The sequence below is a fragment of the Elaeis guineensis genome, chromosome 2, assembly GCF_000442705.2.
Source record: "Elaeis guineensis isolate ETL-2024a chromosome 2, EG11, whole genome shotgun sequence".
In the NCBI taxonomy this organism is placed as follows: Eukaryota; Viridiplantae; Streptophyta; class Magnoliopsida; order Arecales; family Arecaceae; genus Elaeis; species Elaeis guineensis.
In genome coordinates, this window is record NC_025994.2 from 100,363,311 (window position 1) to 100,381,450 (window position 18,140).

General features: G+C 39.0%; 1 protein-coding gene across 1 annotated transcript; it reads right to left on the minus strand.

Annotated features, from left to right (window-relative positions):
- Positions 1-2,035: 2,035 nt before the first annotated feature.
- LOC105036490 (G-type lectin S-receptor-like serine/threonine-protein kinase At2g19130) lies at positions 2,036-4,629 on the minus strand. Its single transcript, XM_010912254.3, has one exon. It carries the CDS (start codon positions 4,618-4,620, stop codon positions 2,182-2,184), a length of 2,439 nt encoding a protein of 812 aa, XP_010910556.3. The 5' UTR covers positions 4,621-4,629; the 3' UTR covers positions 2,036-2,181.
- Positions 4,630-18,140: the final 13,511 nt, after the last annotated feature.

The window sequence follows — 18,140 nt, forward strand, 5'->3', positions numbered from 1 at the left end:
ACAAAAAAAAAAACTATTCATCTTTAGTTTAGCTTTAGGTCAATCTCATGTGATTATAACAAGGACGGCTGGAATTCATGGATTCTAGGGACTATTTAGTGCTAGGCCAGCTAGAAACAATGGCCTTTGAGATCGGAGAAGGGAGGAGGAAACTAAAAGATTAAGCACCTTTATCTCGACTCCAACGAGGTATCGATGGTGGCTCATCGAGACTTTCAATGGAAAACAAGGGAGACTCGATAGGATTTACCGGTAGTTGACCGGGATTTGGGGGCATGATCATTAGAGGGTAGAGAGGAGGGCTTTTTACGGATCGAATCTTGAGATTTTCACAGGAGTCCGACAAGCCCTACGATTCCTTTATTTGATGGACTTGGAGAGGAAGATGACTTCCATCGGAAGTCTTTCTCCCCTTTCTCACATGCCGAGGGGCTCAAGTAACAAGCTCTCATAAACACACAAAGAGATCGAGGAATCCATGGGCAGTCACCTAATAAACAGATGAATAGAAGCCTCGGAATAGGAACAACATAAAGGGCATTCGACACTCACCCTCCATGCCTCTGATCCCTTGATACGATTTCTCTTGATATGATTTCTCTTGTATCTAACTTGTTTGTATGGGAGAGCCACATAAAGACATTAACCTTCTGAGGCACTATAGCCTTCCAAATTATCCTTTAGAACTGGCAATGATCCCACCACTAATGATGAATTTATAGCATGAGTCTACACTGTACATTCTATCGCAACAAGGTTTCCACATCAGCATATCAACTGTCATGCCTTAAGTCTGGAACATAACATGACCATTCTACAGTCAGGTACCATTTATGATGGCAAAAAATCAATAATAGCAATCCAGTAAACAAATCCATCTAAATAAAATATAATAAAAAAGAATTTAAATCTATTATTTATTAAAATAAATAAATAAGTACCGGCATAGAACGTCCAAATTCTGATGCTTTATTGCACCAACTAGGTCAATCAGCCTTATTCCTCTAATTCCTTCATTTATTTAGTGAAGAGCCTATACTACAAGCCTAGTTAGCTCAGAAAGGAGTGCAGATCAGATGAATGCCATGTACTGCAGAGCTGACGCAAGAATATTTGCCACCTTTTGTCTACGAATGATTTATCTAAAAGCTTGAACTGATTTAACACTCCTTTATTTGCTTGGTGGGTAGTGCAAAAAAGAATTAGATTGTACAATGATTAAATAAGAAAATTATACATTTCTTAGTCATAAGTCATTTTTCTCTTCTTTCAAAGAAGTAGGTGGGAGGGAGAAAATATTCATTGCAACGGTGATACCACATCAAACTTGTCACAACCTAATGAGAACATCTGCATTTCATCAAGTGCCATATATTTCATCGATTTTCATGAATAATGCTCCACACTAGCCACTGATTCTCGGCTTTTGATTGGGTTGTGATCCAACTTTGATGTGATATCACGGTTGCAACGAATATCTTCCCGATGGGAGGAAGGAAAAATAAGTGAGAGCAAGGAAAAGAAGAAGATATTCATTGCAATGGTGATACCATGGCAAAGTTGTCACAACCCAATTAAAACTTAGAAATTAATAGCTAGAATGGGGCATCATTCATGAGAATCAGTGAAATACACGATGATGACATATAGGCACTTTCATTAGGTTGTGATAAATTTGACATGGCATCACTATTTCAAACCTCCTCCACCTCTAATTAACATTATCTGTAATCAAGAAAATGTCAATGGTGTATGATTGTCTCAGATGGCTGGTCCATGAACTTCATAAACAAATGTGCATATGTGGCTTGATTGTTGATGTGATACACTAAAACTTAGAAATTCGGAAATAAATAGATAAGGAGGTCTTGAACGTTGTCCTCGACAACAACAAGAGGTGGTACATCCGGTGCTTACCAGCTAGCTTGTGTATCTAACATCTTTATAACTCAATCTCGCAAAGTGATGAGTTGGAAACTTTATATCTAACATATCTTTATGACAAAAGATATCCATGAACTTTATGCCACCAAATTCATAATACAACCACCATAGAACATGCATTACACCCTCATATAAACATCCATCTTAAGGATCATAACAGCTATAAGCTCTATTTTAACACGTTACATATTATTGACATGTTCAGCAGAGATTCATGTGCCCTTTGTAGCTGGACACTTACTGATAGAAATCCAGAGATTGATCAAGTGCATCTTCGTACTCAGTGGATGACAAATGATAACGAATTTGGCTCTGATCTTCCGTGAGAAGCTGAAGAGCCCTAGGAAGTGGCGGCATGCTCACCTCCAGGACTCCCTCTAGGATCTGCACCACCTGTCCCATTGTTGGCCTGTGACATTCAGAGTCTTGAATGCACCAGCAAGCAACTCTACAGACTCTGGTTAGCTCTTCAGTGTCAGCAGCACCATTCAATCTATGGTCCAATAAGCTAAATATACCGCCTTCAGTAATCTTTCTTGCAGCCCACGAAGGATAAAAGATGTTGCTACCATCCACGGAGTGCGTTGTGTTTCGCTTGCCTGATACAAGTTCAAAGAGCATCATCCCAAAGCTGTAGACATCAACCTTGGAGGTGATTGGCAGGCCTGAGAGCCACTCGGGTGCGAGATAGCCAACAGTTCCCCTCATGGTTGTTAATACCCTGCTGAAGTCACGACCGACGAGCTTCGCCATACCAAAATCTGCAACTTTGGCGCAGAAGTCCTTGTCTAGAAGTATGTTATCTGGCTTTATGTCGCAGTGTATGATGCACTCCCGGCACTTCTCATGAAGGTAGGTTAATCCTCTGGCAATCCCAAGAATAATTTGACACCTCATCTTCCAGCAGAGAACTGCGGAATTGTTTTGAAAGAGGTGATAGGCTAGGGAACCTCCTGACATGAACTCATAAACTAGAAGCCTTTTGCTGCCCTCGGAGCAGAAACCGCGAAGGCGAACCAGATTGACATGTTGAATAGCAGCCAGTGTGCTCACTTCGGTTCGGAATTGCTTCTCACCTTGTCTCAAGCCTTCAAGCTTCTTCACAGCTACATCGGTTGAGTCAACTAATGTCCCTTTAAAAACAGAGCCAAAGCCACCACTGCCCAACATCTCAGAGAAGTTCTTGGTCGCACGCTGCAAATCGCCGTAAGGAAACAGAATCAAAGAACCCTCAACTTGTTTTGCCATCCGAATTCGTTTACTCCTTTGAAATGCCCAAAATAGTCCAACAAGAACACACAAGATGCCAAGAATTCCACCGATGACACCAAGAGTTAGATCAATTACCAACTTATGCGAGCTACCTGAACCTGGGAAATCAGAAGCAGCGAGCCGAAGATAAAGAGTACCAGATTCACTATCATCATCATAGGGTTGAACAAGGTTCCGAAGGTCCGCAGTCCAAATTGAGCATCCACTCACATAAGCATACGCGTTACAAGAGCAATCGTTCGAGCAAGCTTGTTCACAGTTTTTAGCACTCCTAACAGTCAAGTTCTGTGGATTGGCAGGCAATCTCATATTGGGCATCTCAAGGAATCTATCCCCTTCTCCACCGGCTGAGCTTTTACTACTGCATCGCAAACTGGTTTTCCGCACACACCCTGAGCTCCAAACGTTGAGCTCCCATTCTTTCATTGAAGCTGGTTCGAAACCAGGGGTGCAGTTGCAAATATTATCCGAGCTTGTCTGGTCGCAGATACCAAAAGTGCCACAAAACGAGTAGACATCACATTGAGGCACGGGTTGAGAAGAGATTGACTGCCACTCCTGGGTGCTGTCCAGCCAATACCGTTGTGTTAATAGCCCAGTTGGACCAATCATAGTATGAGTGATGAATGAACTGTCGAAGATGGTATACGTGACATACATCCGCTGCTCGTTGTCGATGAAGGTGAGGTTGAAGGGAGTGTTTTCGTTAGTAGCAGGTAGTGCGGGGAAGTACCGGCCATTCCAAATACCACTGCGCCAGTAAATTTCAGAATTATTCCACAGTAATACAAATTGCTTGGATCTATCAGGGTCCAGACTCAGAGTGAAAGGCCCGGGGGCAGGGTTCTCAGGATTCTCCCAAGCAGTGGCACTCTGAAACTCCCCTGTGATCTTGTTAACTCCAAACCATCCTTTTGGCATGAGTATGTCAGTCGGGTGATCGAAACTCTGCCAAATTGTAGTGTTTGACCCATTTCTTATAACAAGATTTCCCGTGTCATGAAGCACTGCAACTGTCGAATCCGATGTTGATGGAGTTGAATTGGATGACCAAACTGAGATTTTGGAACTGTTGAGGAGGACTAGGTTGCCATCTTCTGAGATTTTGAACTCGGCAGAGGAGGTGTTGGAGACGGGTGTTGCTCTGTTCGCCACCCAGATTACAGTTTGGACTGAAATTTTTTTGTACCAGATGCCTACGTAGTAGTTACGAGAATTACCTGGTGTGAAGAACCCCAGCTCAAAGTTTCCTTCTTTGGACACTATGGTCTGGTTTCCAGAGAGGGACTGGCCTGAAGAGATGTTATCAGTTGCTGCACAGTGTTGGATGCTGAGAGAAGAGAGGAGAAAGAAGAGAAGAAGAGAGATAGAAAGAGAGGAACATGGCCTCATCTTAGTATACATAAGGGCAGAAGCATGCAGCGAAAGCCAGTCTGCCTATGTAAATGTATATGAATAAGAGGAAGTGGCTGCGGCTCTTTATAGGTTATTTTAGTGTCAGTCAAATTTCAATTTATTAAACGGGTGGATTAAATTTCTTTTCCTGGTACGTTGATTCTTTGTCTACTTTGAAATGTTCTACGTAAGTATTGGGGAGATGCCAGTCGGTGCATGTCCTTTTTTTTTTGGCCCCCTCCCGCTCTTTTCAATGTTTACTGGTTGTACCATTACACTTGGTCAAAGAATCAGTTTATAAAACCATCGTTCTGTTTATAATTTTAGGGTTCACAAGAAGATTGACTGATGGATTTTATGTTTTTTTGGAGTTTTGGGAGGCGAAGGGAGGTGAGACCAGCCGGCTTTTATTAGAAAAGGAGAAAAGTTACATAACAGGGATGAACGCGTGATAAACCGAGTCAAACGCCCTTTCTACGCCACTGATGGAAAGGGAAAGTTTCGACCCAAACGACATGCAAGAACAAAACTCCATGCAAAAAAGACATGCAAGAACAAACAAATGAAGTCCAAGTAATTAACGTTGGAAAAATATGGTGAAACACCGTCAAGTGCGGTGAATTATCAACATCTAGTTGTTATGAAGGATTAATACCCTCTTCAAGTCCACGTCGAAACTTCCTATGGAAAAACTCAATCGCTGCGCGCTTTCACTAGGCATACCATTATACTTGGTCAAAAGAATCAGTTTCTGCGATGATCATTAATTTACCCACCAACCAAGCCTTCTCTCTCGTGATGGACGGCCTAGACATGGGAGGATTTAAGTCATTTATAATTTTAGGAATCATGATGAGAGGATTCACTGATGGAAAATTAACCCAAATGACATGCAAGAACAAAGGAATGAAGTCCAGTTAATGTTGGAAAAGGATAGTGCAAAACCAGTGATTTTTGTCAAAAAAAAAAAAAATAAATCATGTGGTTCAGTTGCTCTGCTGCTGAATCTAGCAACAATTAAATTTAGTCTCACCAGCGCCAGTGCATTAAGTTTGGCCAGCTTGTTAAAATTTTTCTTGACAGCTCATATAGATGAGTTATACTCAGATCTATTTGGACAAGATACCAACAAATGCACATATAGTAATCACATGAGAATGACCTAAAGCTAAACTAAAGATAAATAAAAGACTTTTTTTGGTTCATTTTTTTCTTATAGCGGTTATTTTTCAGCTAATATCTTGCCAAATTTGTCATTTGAGGGCTATGTTTTGTTTTTCCTTTCCCTTAGGTAAAACAATGCCGGTACTTGGGTTCACATTTAGTTGTGATCTTTGATATCTAAAATAGAGAGGCACCTAAATTTTAATTTAGATATAGTTGGGGTGAAAGTGGTATAGATATTATGTCACGCCCCGACCCAACACCCGAGTCGGATACGTGATGGCCGCACACTCCTTAGAGCAAGCCCTAAAGAATATGCAAGGCCAAAATAAATATTACAACCTTAACATCCATAATAATTAATTTCAAATATAATTCATAAAACCTTGCATAATTACAATTTAAATTTCTTCAATTCTCTGATCAGATACTATGATACTCTATTTATCCTTCTGCTCACCCGTAAATCCAAGTCATAGCCAATCTAAGTCATCCTGTAACTCTGAGAAGAAAAAGAAAGATGAAGGGGTGTGAGCTTTACAGCCCAGTAAGAATTCCCATATCACACTGATATAGTAATATAATCTGAAAATAAGAAATAGCAATAAAATATAAAATCTCATGTTCAATGTCCAGAATAATACAAATATTCATAAATTTTCTGTCTTGTTAAAATAGATGCATCATCATATGTTAACAGGTGAAATTTCTTTTATTCAACAATTATTTCATGTCTTATCTTTCATTTTTCCTTTCATAATCACATGATTTTTAACATTTTCTTTCTGGTTCTGGACTATCCAATTCTATACCTCAGTCATCATCCGGATCGAATCCACTTAAAAAATCTTTCAAGACTGTCCCAGGATGAGCTCCTGGCCGGCTGTCCCACGTATCAAAACCCGTGAGAGGCTGTCCCAGGCATAAGCTCCTGGCGGACTGTCCCAGGCATGAGCTTCTGGCCGACTGATCCACCTGAAAGCCAATGGGGGCTGTCCCAGGCATAAGCTCCTGGCGGGCTGTTCCATATGACAAGGCTAGTCCATACCATATATCTCTTTCTTTTCATTTAATCATTTTGTGTTGATTTCATCAAATCAATTCTGTCTTGCATTATGATCAATTCAGATATGTCATACCCATATAATCATGCTATCAATCTCTGATACATATATATTGACATAATATACTCATGCTCAAAATCAAATAATAGTATCTCAGGTATAATAAATTCATCGATCTCAAATCTGACGATACAAAAATAATGATGCAAGACCAATAGTAAAGTAGCATATATATAATAGTGATCATGTACATGGATTCTTACTTTTATCGGTGACTGATCCAAGCACAGAAATCAATGTTCTTCTTTTATTTATGAATTTCTTTAACAAAATATTTCACTCGATATCATATGCAGACAATCATCTCTTCATAACCCTGATCAAATATAAAAATCATATATAGAGAAAATTATCGATAATCGATCTTAATAACACAGATCGAGGACCTCTCTTAGGATTAACCAAAATTAGGACTTGTCTATGTATCTGGATCCTCCACTGATCCATAAGACTTCTAGAGAGAGAAGATTCATGAAGAGAGAGAAAATTTTAGAGAGAAAAAGTAGAGAAAGAAAGTGGAGAGAGAAACCTTCGTATCCTTCCGATGAGACACTCATGATCGAGATCATCAGAGGTCCTATCAGGGTGACTCAATATGAATCAAGTGTTACAATTTTGAATAGAATCGGACTGGGATCAGATCTACCGCACGAATTTTGGAGCAATCTCAGATCATCTTATTTTCATCTCAATTTTATCCTAGGGTTCATGATGCAATCAGAAAGGAAGAAAAGATCCTAGAGAGACAAAATCCATAAAGAGAGAGAAAAGTCTAGAGAGAGAATCTAGAGAGAGAAAATATAGAGAGAGAAGGTAGAGAGAGGAGAGAGAGAAAATTTTTCTCTCTTCTTCTTTTTTTATTTTATTTTATTTTATTTTTATTTTTATTTTTCTCTTTCTCTTTCTCTTTTTCCTTTTTTTTTCTTTTTCTTTTTCTTTTTCCTTTTTCTTTTCTTTTTCTTTTTCCTTTTTCTTTTCTTTTCTTCTCTTCTCTTCTCTTCTCTTCTCCTTCTTCTTCCTTCTTCTTTTCTTCCTGCGGCCTCCCTTGGCTGAAACAAGGGAGGACCGTGAGGTCCCCCCCTCGGTGGCTCGGGTTCCGACGGCTTGGTCGGAGATCCGACAACGGCCGGCGATGGGGTTCGGCCGGCGGTGGCCAGCAGCGGACGGCCGGCAGCTCTTTTTTTTTCGAAAAACAGGGGATCTTCTTGTTCATGGATTTTTCGACGATCCTGACGGCCGGCGAGGAGTCTAAAACCATGAAAAGAAAGAGAAGAGGAAGAGAAAGAAAGATTGAACCCTTACCTGAACTCCGGTGGCCTCTTCGACCTTCAATTTTCGACGAACACGAGAAGAGGCTGTCGCGGCTTCTACGGAGAAAAGGAGAGGAATCGGGCTCGACGGTCGCCGGTGGAAGCTCGTGAGGGAGAGGAGAGTCTTATTTATAGAGAATCCTAGAGTTCTAAGAGGCCTAGAGTCCTTCTCCGATCGGGATTCATTGGAGAAGGAGACTCCCGAAGGGAGTCTCCTTCCATCCCATTTTTTTTTTTATCTGGGTTATTACATATTATCCGTTCAGATCCATTTTCATATTTGAATCAATCCGAATATAAATAAAAATTTTAGGATCCGACTAATATCCGTATCCGTATTCATAACTATTAAAGAAAAATGAATATGGATATAGATAGACAACTGTCCGATTCATTTTCAAATATTCGAATCTATATATAATTCTATATAATTTTATATAGTACTTATGCACTTTTAAAAAAAATATATAACTATATAAACATGTTATTAACTTGATTTAACATCTATATATAGCAATATCTGGGATTCTGTAGTCATAAAGCTATCTAAGTAATATCTATAATTATATCCATATCTGTTTAAAATAAATATGAATATAAAATTTTGCATCCGAACAATATCCATATTTATATATTTGTATTCTTCAAACAAAACAAATATTAATATGGATATGATGGTATTCGATCCGTATCCGATCCAGTTCCAGCCCTAAGATATGGAGTATAGGCCATCAATAACTGTTGCCAAGTAGAAACAGACAACTAACAACTCCATGGATGATGGATCCCACCAAACTCATACTGGAAGAGCACTTTTTCCTCAAAAAAAAAAAAAATACTGAAGAGCACCTACGTCCAAGTCCACTTCACGTCTATCAGAGGTATGGGTTTTACAAAGATTTCCCCACACGATAAAAGGAGTACAAGGTTTTATGAAGAACCGAGGAAACTAAGGTTCTCCTTATCAAGAAGGGCGAGTTCCTCTCGTGTTCTGCATTAAGTGCCATGAGCAACTAATCCCAACCTTTTCTTAGATTGAGTTGCACTTCTCCTCCATGCAGAGCAAGGTGATGCAAAGTTTGGGGGTGTGCCTCTAAGGCTCAAGCTGTCACGTCCCAAACCCACCACCCTGGTCAGCTAGCATGAACCTTAAAGCAATATTCTACAGATCATGCAAGATCTTTTAAGATGAACAAAGTTTCCAATAGCACCACAATAACTAACTTAATCATAAAATTTAACCATAATTATCTAACTAAATTGATCCATCATTAGAAGAGTCTACTCAATTACAAAGATTTAAATGTTGATCGGGTATTAGAAAATCTAATATTTAACGAATAACTCCAATGCTCGAACTCTATGCCCACGCATTCGAGACCATGCATCCTGTAACTCTAAAAGAAAAAGATAATACGAGCTATAAAGCTCAGTAAGAACACCCCCCACCCCCACAACACGTCAAAATAAATTAAGTAAACTTAAAAATAAAGATTAGCTTTAAATCATATCAAATTGCAAAAAATCATAAAGCTTCATACTAATTATTTAGCATGGCTTTAAATCATAAATCAAATCAAAATAAAGATTAGCTTTAAGTTATATCAAAATGCAAGAAAAAAAATCATAAACCCTCATATTGGTTATTCAGCATAGCTCAAATGAATCCACAAAAATGGCTTTAAATCATAAATCAAATCAAAATAAAGATTAGCTTTAAGTTATATCAAAATGCAAGAAAAAAATCATAAACCCTCATATTGGTTATTCAGCATAGCTCAAATGAATCCACAAAATTATGTACACATAAATATGAGTCATCACAAATAGATCTCATTTAGGAAAATATACCAGATATATCATCAATCTAAAAATTCTATTCAACAGTAGTTTCATATATTTTATTTTTTATTATTATTCAGATTTTTAATCAATAAATTTTTTTTCAATTTGAATTATCTACAGTCATGCTTCGGTTCATGATTGACAAACCATAATTTACACTTTGGCCCATGATTGCGAACCACAATATCCATACTTTGGCCCGTGGTGGCAAACCATAATATCTGTGCTTCAACTCACATTGGCCAATTATAATATCCACACTTCGGCCCGTCCGATCAAGGGACTCCAGGGTTCACACGGATGGAGAGCTCATTCCAGCAAGAGGTATTGTCCACTTTAGCCGTATGCATACCGTAGCTTATAGGCTTGCAGTCCTTGGACCGTAGCTGGTATGCTTGCGGTTGTCATAACTTATATGCTTGCGGTCATCGTAACTTATATGCTGGCGGTCTTTGGATCATAGCTGGTGTGCCTATGGCTGCCGGGCCTCACGATTTTATCCCTAGACTTTGGCTCAAAAAGGACCTCTTTTTGGGAGAGAGGATCTCCTATCTCATATAAGGCAAAGTATACTTGACTCACAATCGATGTGGGACTAAACCCCCCACAACAGTAGTGCCCCCAGTCAGAGGGACTCTATCTTATTGGAGGACCAGTATTATATGTTGTGGTCAAAGGACTCTGAGGCTTATATGGATGAAGGGCTCATCCCAACAAGAGGTATTGTCTGTTTTGACCGCATGCATACCATACCTTATAGGCTTACGATCCTTAGACCGTAGCTGGTATACTTGCGGTTGCCGTAGCCTATACACTTACGGCCTTTGGGCTGTAACTAATACGTTTGTGGCTGCCGTGTCTTACAACTTTGTCTTTTAGGCTTTGACCTAAAAAGCATCTATTTTTAAGAGAGAAGATCTTCTATCTCATATAAGGCAGAGTACATCTGACTCATAACCGATGTGGAACTAAACCCCCCACAACACGGCCCATGGGGATATATCAAAGTGTCATGATTTGGCCCATGATTAGCAATTCAAAGAATCATAATTCGGCCTTTGATTAGCAATCCATATTATGGCTAGTCCAAATCTTTCTATCCAATCATCAAATTATTCAATTTTATTCTTATCAAATAAAATATAATTTCATACTATATTTTTTGGCCAATTTCAAAATAGCTGACATCATATTTCAAGCCATCAACATATGATAATGTGTACAATAAAGAATTCTATATTTATATATTCATATCAGCAATCATGTGACAAGAATAATCATTCGGTGTAAAACCAAAAGTCATACAAAAATATATACATGCATACAGGTGATCATGTAAATGGATTTTCATCTTAATCAATCTCAGACTCAAGTACAATAAACATTGACGAACTCCTTAATCAAAAAACTCAGAGACAAAGTATTTTACTCAACACCTTCTTACCCATATTTATAGAGCCAGATCTCATCATCAGAATAATCACAACCAACTATGTATATGGCAGATAATCACTATAAAATTGGTTCGAAATCCCCTCCTAGGGCTGTATAATGCCAATTTGGATCCCTCAAAGGGTCAACAATCATTCTGAGCTTACCTAGACTTATGGACCTCCATGGTTCCGCTAATCATGTAGAAAGAGAGAGGAAGAGAGAGAGTAGAGAGAGAATGAGAGAAATAGTAGAGAAGAGTGAGAGAGACAATGTGTGGAGCAGAGCTGATAGGTAGTAATGCCCAATAGCCCAAGTCAATCCTATCATAGTAACTTCATCTGAACAACATCAGACTAGGATACAGCTGACTCAAAACAGACCAAAGGCAGCCAAAGCTACTTGTGTTTGACAATGGCTAAGATAGAGTCTGACACACTGCTCAGCAACTAGGGATCAGGACTCTCCCTACAATATTGTCAAAAATCACTTCCTTTGTTGGAGCCTACCCAACTCAAAGAGAGATTGTAGAGAGCAAGAGAAAGTCATATATATATATATATATATATATATATATATATATATCTTTTCTTTTCTCTTTTTTCCCTTCTTATTCTTGGAAAGACATGGGAAGGGGAAAGAGCCTCATGGGGCCGGCGACAGTTGTCGCCAATGGTGGCATTGGCGACGATGGCGCCTCCCGATGTCTGACCTGTGGCAAACGTCCCAACAACAGCAACGACAATGGTGGCCAGTGGTGGAGAAAAGGAAAAGAAAAACGATGCTAGATCTGCTCAAACAAGGAATGTTGGAGTATTCCAGCTCACCAACTCGTGGCCGAGACTCGGTTATGGCACTAGAGCTCGGCTGGAGCTCTGCAATAAGCCTTGACCCTGAATAATGGAAAAGAACAAAACAGGGGCGGCTCGAATTCATGGATTCCAGCGACTATCCAGCGCTGGTCCAACTAGAAACAGTGGCTTTAAGACTGGAGAAGGGAGGAGGAAAAAGTGTAGACACCTTTACCTCGACTCCAACGAGGTGTTGATGGCGGCTCATTGAGACTTTCAGTGGAAAACAACGGAGACTCAATTGGATTTGCCGGCGGTTGATCATGATTTGGGGGCATGATGGTTAGAGGGAAGAGAGGAGGGCTTTTTATGATCAAATCCTAGGGTTTTCTAGTGTCAAACAAGCCCTATGATCCCTTTGTTTGATGAATTCGAGGAGGAGGATAACGCGCATCGATAGTCCTTCTCCCCTTTCTCACATGCCGGCACGCGATGAGTGGCCCAAGTGGCCAGTCCAAGCCAACTTTGGTCAGACCAAGCCTACATAAAACAAGCTCTCACACTTGCGCACGGAGAGGGGGGGGGGGGGAGTCCATAGTGCTTGGGCAAATGGACATCAGGTAATTCACTCAAAAAAGATGGACATCCAATAAAAAGATAGTAGAGTCTTAGAGCGGGAACCACACAAAGGGCATCCGGCACTTACCATCCATCTTTTCATTGCTAGGGTTTCTCTTGTATCTAACTTGTTTATGAGGGAAAGCCACATGAATACTTTAACCTTCTTAGCCACTATAGCCTTCCAAATTATCCTATATAACTGCCTACTGATCCCACCACTATCGATGAACTTATGAATCTGCACCATACATCTCACCGCAACAAGGTCTCCACATTGGCACATCAATTGTCATGCCCCAGGCCTGGGACATAACATGGCCATCTTACCATCAGGTGCAGCCTATAATAGCATGCAGCCAACAATAGCAATACTGTAAACAAATCCATCTCAAATAGAATATAACAAAAAGGGTGCAAATATATTATTTATTAAATAAATAAATAAGTACCGGCATAGAGCGTCTAAATCCAAATGTTTGACTGTACTAACTAGGTCAATTAGCCTTATTTTCTTTAAAACTGACACAATCATTTATCAACCTCCAATTCCTTTATTTATTCGGTGAAGAGCTAATACTACAAGCCCAATTAGCTCAAAACGGAGTACAGATCAGATGCGTGCCATCTACTGCAGAGCCTAGAAAAGATTGCCACTCGTCTTCAAATGGTTTATCTAGAAGCTTGAACTGATTTAACACTCCTTCATTTGTTATGTGGGTAAGCGCAAAATAGAATTAGATTGTGCGTGATTAAAGAAGGAAATTATATATTTCTTAGTCGTATGCCATTTTTCTCTTCTTTCAAAGAAGTGAGAGGGAGGGTGGAAAAAGGAGAGGGAGGGAGGAAAGCCGCCTCCACCTCTAATTGACATCATCTGTAATCAAGAAAACATCAATGGTGTATGATCACCTCAGATGGCTGGGCCATGAACTTCACAAACACATGTGCATACGTGGTTTGATTGTTGATGTGATTCAGTAAAACTGAGAAATTGTGAAATATATTCCTTGAAAATAAATAGATAAGAAGAAGAACTTGAACACTGTCTTTAGCAAGAGAGACATCCGGTAGTTGCCAGCTTAATCATGTGTCTAACATATCTTTATAACAAATGCTTGGAAAGTGATGAGTTGGAAACTTTATATCTAACATATCTTTATAACAAGAGCCACTATAGAACATTACGCTCTCATATAAACATCCATCTTAAGGATCACAAGTCATAACAACTATAAGCTCTACGTTGACCCATTACATATTATTGACATGCTCAGCAGACATCAACATTGGACCGCTGAGATCTTCGGATCGAACGCCGGAAGGAGGTGCCGCACACGCGAGCGCGAGAGAGAGAGAGAGGGAGATGGTTGTGGGGGGGGGGGGGGGGGGGGGCGGGGTGGGGGAGAGGGGGGAGGGAGGGGAGGGGACGGGGGCGATTCTCGAGAGCTATCTGGCGGTTTTCAGAAGCTCTAAGACTTTCGTCTTTTTTTTTTTGGCTCATAGCTGTTGTTTTTTAGCTAATATCTTGCCGGATTTGTCATTTGAGGGCTATGTTTTGTTTTTGCTTCCCTTCATGGAAAACAAGGACATCTGAAAGAGAGAGGAACCTAAATTTTAATTTATATAGGGACTACAGTTAATCAATAACCGTTGGAAAGTAGAAACAGACCATGGATGATCGGATCCCACCAAGCTTGTACGGGAAGAGCACCTACATCACGCCTTCTTACCTCAGTTCTACACACAGTCTTTTTCTCGAGGGAAAATGGAGGAAGCGAGAGACTTTCCCCATGCTATATTAAATTTTTAAAAAAATGCAATATTTTTGCAGGGAAGGACGTGAGAGGGAATAGAGATTGCAAGCATAGGGTGGACAGCTTGCTCAGGATACATTTGTTGCTTTCGGAGGTTTTGGTGTTACCAATATTGCCCCACATGGAAAAGGAGTACAAAGTTTTATGAAGAACAGAGGAGACCGAGGTTTTCCTTTTTCAAGACGATCCTTTAGCTCATCTCGTGTCAAATGAGTGGCATGAGTAACTAATCCCCATCTTGCACGTTCTTTCTCCTCCATGTAGATGGAAGTGAGGTTTAGTTTGGGGGCACACCTCTAAAACTCTTGTTGTATATATGTTCTAGAAGCTAATTTTGACTGACATATATCATATTATTAGAATATGATTTTGTACTTAATGGGCATTTATATTATCATTCATGTTTTATATATCCATGAATCATCCAAGAGATTAACAAGATGATGACACATATTCTCAAAAAGTTAAAAATTTGAGACATGTGTTATTGATGATTAATTCTTAAATTACTCCTGATCATAGGATCATCATGAGGACGGTGATTGATCCAGATAGACCAGTGCATGGATCGCTTCCTTCGAACAGATGAGTCTCGAGTTTGCAGTGTAGTGGCACTAGAACGAGAGTGCAGATGATTGTTACAGAACAACTAACACTGAGCGTGACCAACACGAGAAGTTACATGGATGTCTGCTCACTTGTTAGTGACTTTATCGATGCTGTAGTTGTGTGACTGGTCCTTTGACCTGCGGTGCTGCAGCTGCTCGCAGTGTGACTGCTGGAGTTTGACTACACATAAACATTGACTCAATAAGTCCTTGTAGTGAATGTTGGCGATAGTTAGTCCACTGTAGGAATAGGATATACACCTAGATAAAATTTATCGATCCTAGCAGAAGGGAGTAATCTTATAAAATTTAAGAAGCTGAGTGTTTAAGTCTATAGCCATAGCAGTGTAATTAATGAAAAAGAGTTTCCATGAGAATCACATATGGACTCGAGCTGATTGAATCTATCATATGATCGATGATGAGGTTTGATGATTCATCCATAATCTGTCATCTGGTCGGAACTCACAATAGAGGAACTATATCATGCATTAACTACACCTAAAAGTTTATCACATTTTATTTTGCTGGATTGCCACTACATACTGTCACTACAACAAAACAGATTATTAGCGATGAAAAATTTTCATCGCTAATAACTGATTGTCGTGGCTAACAATATTAGCGATAAAATTTTGGTCGCTAATAATATTAGCGACGAAATTTTGGTCGCTAATATTTCATCGCAAATAATTTCATCGTTGATAATATTTTACGATGAAAAAAAATTCATTGCTAATAAAAGATATTTACGATGAATATTTTTTATCATTAAAAAAATGGATGAAAAAATTTAATCTAAAAAAAGATATTTACGATGAAAAATTTTCATCACTATTATTTGCTAAAGTTTTAGCGATGAAAATTTCCGTCGCAAAAAATTATTTTTGCAACAAAAATAATTCATTGCTATTAATTTAATAAAAAAATTATTTAGAAAAATTTTTTAATAATATTAGCAACGAAAAAATTCATCATAAATAACTTAATTATTTATGATGAATATTTTTTCATCACTGTTAATTATATATTTATTGATAAATTAAATTATGTTAGTAAAATATTTTTAGCGATGAATATTTTATCGAAAATAATTTCATCGCTAATAATTTAGTCATATTTTTTAAAAAAAATTATGAATATATATTTTAAATTTATATGTATAATATTTTTTATAAATTAAAAAAATTTACATAATAAATTGATAAATAAATTTTATTATTTTATTATATTAAATTAAAATTATAAGATATTTGAAATTTAAAAAAAAATATATCAGTAAACCGTCAAATATCGACATCTGGAGAATGAGCTGGGGACGAGGAGCACTCAACGAAGCTCGAACCGACGATGGAAATCGAATCGGCCTGCTGCTACCTCATCAGCTATATCATCAGCTCCATCTGCACCTTCCGCTCCATCATCTGGATCTGAAAGCGCTGATAGTCATCGATGCGTGCAGCCAACTCCTGAGCTCGCTGTCGATCCTCGACAGCCTGCCTCTGTACCTCCATCAGTCGAGCCTCGCACGTAGAATGGATGTCCATCCTAAATGTGTGTATGGATGAGGGAGCAGTGATCGTATACCCTAAACCCCTAACATAATAGGGTCTCATACCGAGCACCCGATCACAGATCTCATCATCTGTGGGTGCGGTCAAGCCCTCAGGGGTAGGCTAGGATCTAATCTCTGTCATACGATCTTGAAAATTAAAATTATAGTTATTTTAATTTTATAATAAAAATTAGATTGTGAATAAAAAATAATTGAAAAAACTTATAAAGAGCTCCTGGCTCTCCGTCATCCACTCCCCCGACTGTCGCTGGGGGGTTGACTGGTAGATATCGATTCTACCAGGAAGCTCACCACTCTCAGTATCTCTCTGTAATTTAAAAATTAATTAAAAAAATTAAATAACTATAGAATTATATGCTAATTAGAAATTAAAAATTACCTACCATGTGCTTCATATGACGAGCAAACGATCTCGAACCCCCACAATGCGGCACAGTCTATCTCGCCCGATTCACCGTATTTTGGGCACATCGTCTCTGTAAAATTATTAGTAAAATTAGAAGATAAAAAATTTAATTTAACAATAAATAATTAAGTCATTAAACTATAAAAAAAAATTAGATGTGTAACCTGATATGTCGGATCTTCGTACTTCCAGCATATAGTAGTCCAATCATCTATAGTGATGCTGTCATCTGGCTGCTGCCACACTGTCTCCTCCTCATGATCCTGCACCATCCGATACCAATGCTGATGCATATGATGGCGATAGTTCTTGAAATGCAACGATAACTAAATGTTGATGGCTCGCCTCACACGATCCTCCTCAAAATCAGCAATATCAAATACACCTTGTCAATAATAAATATTAGAAGAATACTATGCAAATTAATTATTTATAATATAATTTATTTTACTTGTAAGTGGGTGTAGAAAATCTCTCTTTGAGCCGGTAGAACATGACGCCAATCGAAGAGAGTCACGGAGGCATAACTGCGGCATATGATGCCCAGCTCAGTCTGCCATGGGTCACACCATCCCTTAATGGGTCTGGTGTAGCCGGTCGGTATCTCGATCCGGAGATGCTGTCCTGGGTGCTCGCATCTCCAATGCTCTAGAGCGAGGTTCTTCGATGGACCTCACCCTTGCCTCACCATCGATGAGGACTCACCTGAAATAATAATAAATAAATCATTAGTATGATACAAATAAAAGAATCAAATTTTATTATATATAAAGTGTAATAGTTAATACCACTGGGACCCACCTCACTGGGACATGCCAGTGCAGGACCCTCTAATAGTG

Coding starts and splice junctions, on each gene's coding strand:
- LOC105036490 (XM_010912254.3), bottom strand. CDS start 4,620: ATGTATACTAAGATGAGGCCATGTTCCTCTCTTTCTATCTCTCTTCTT.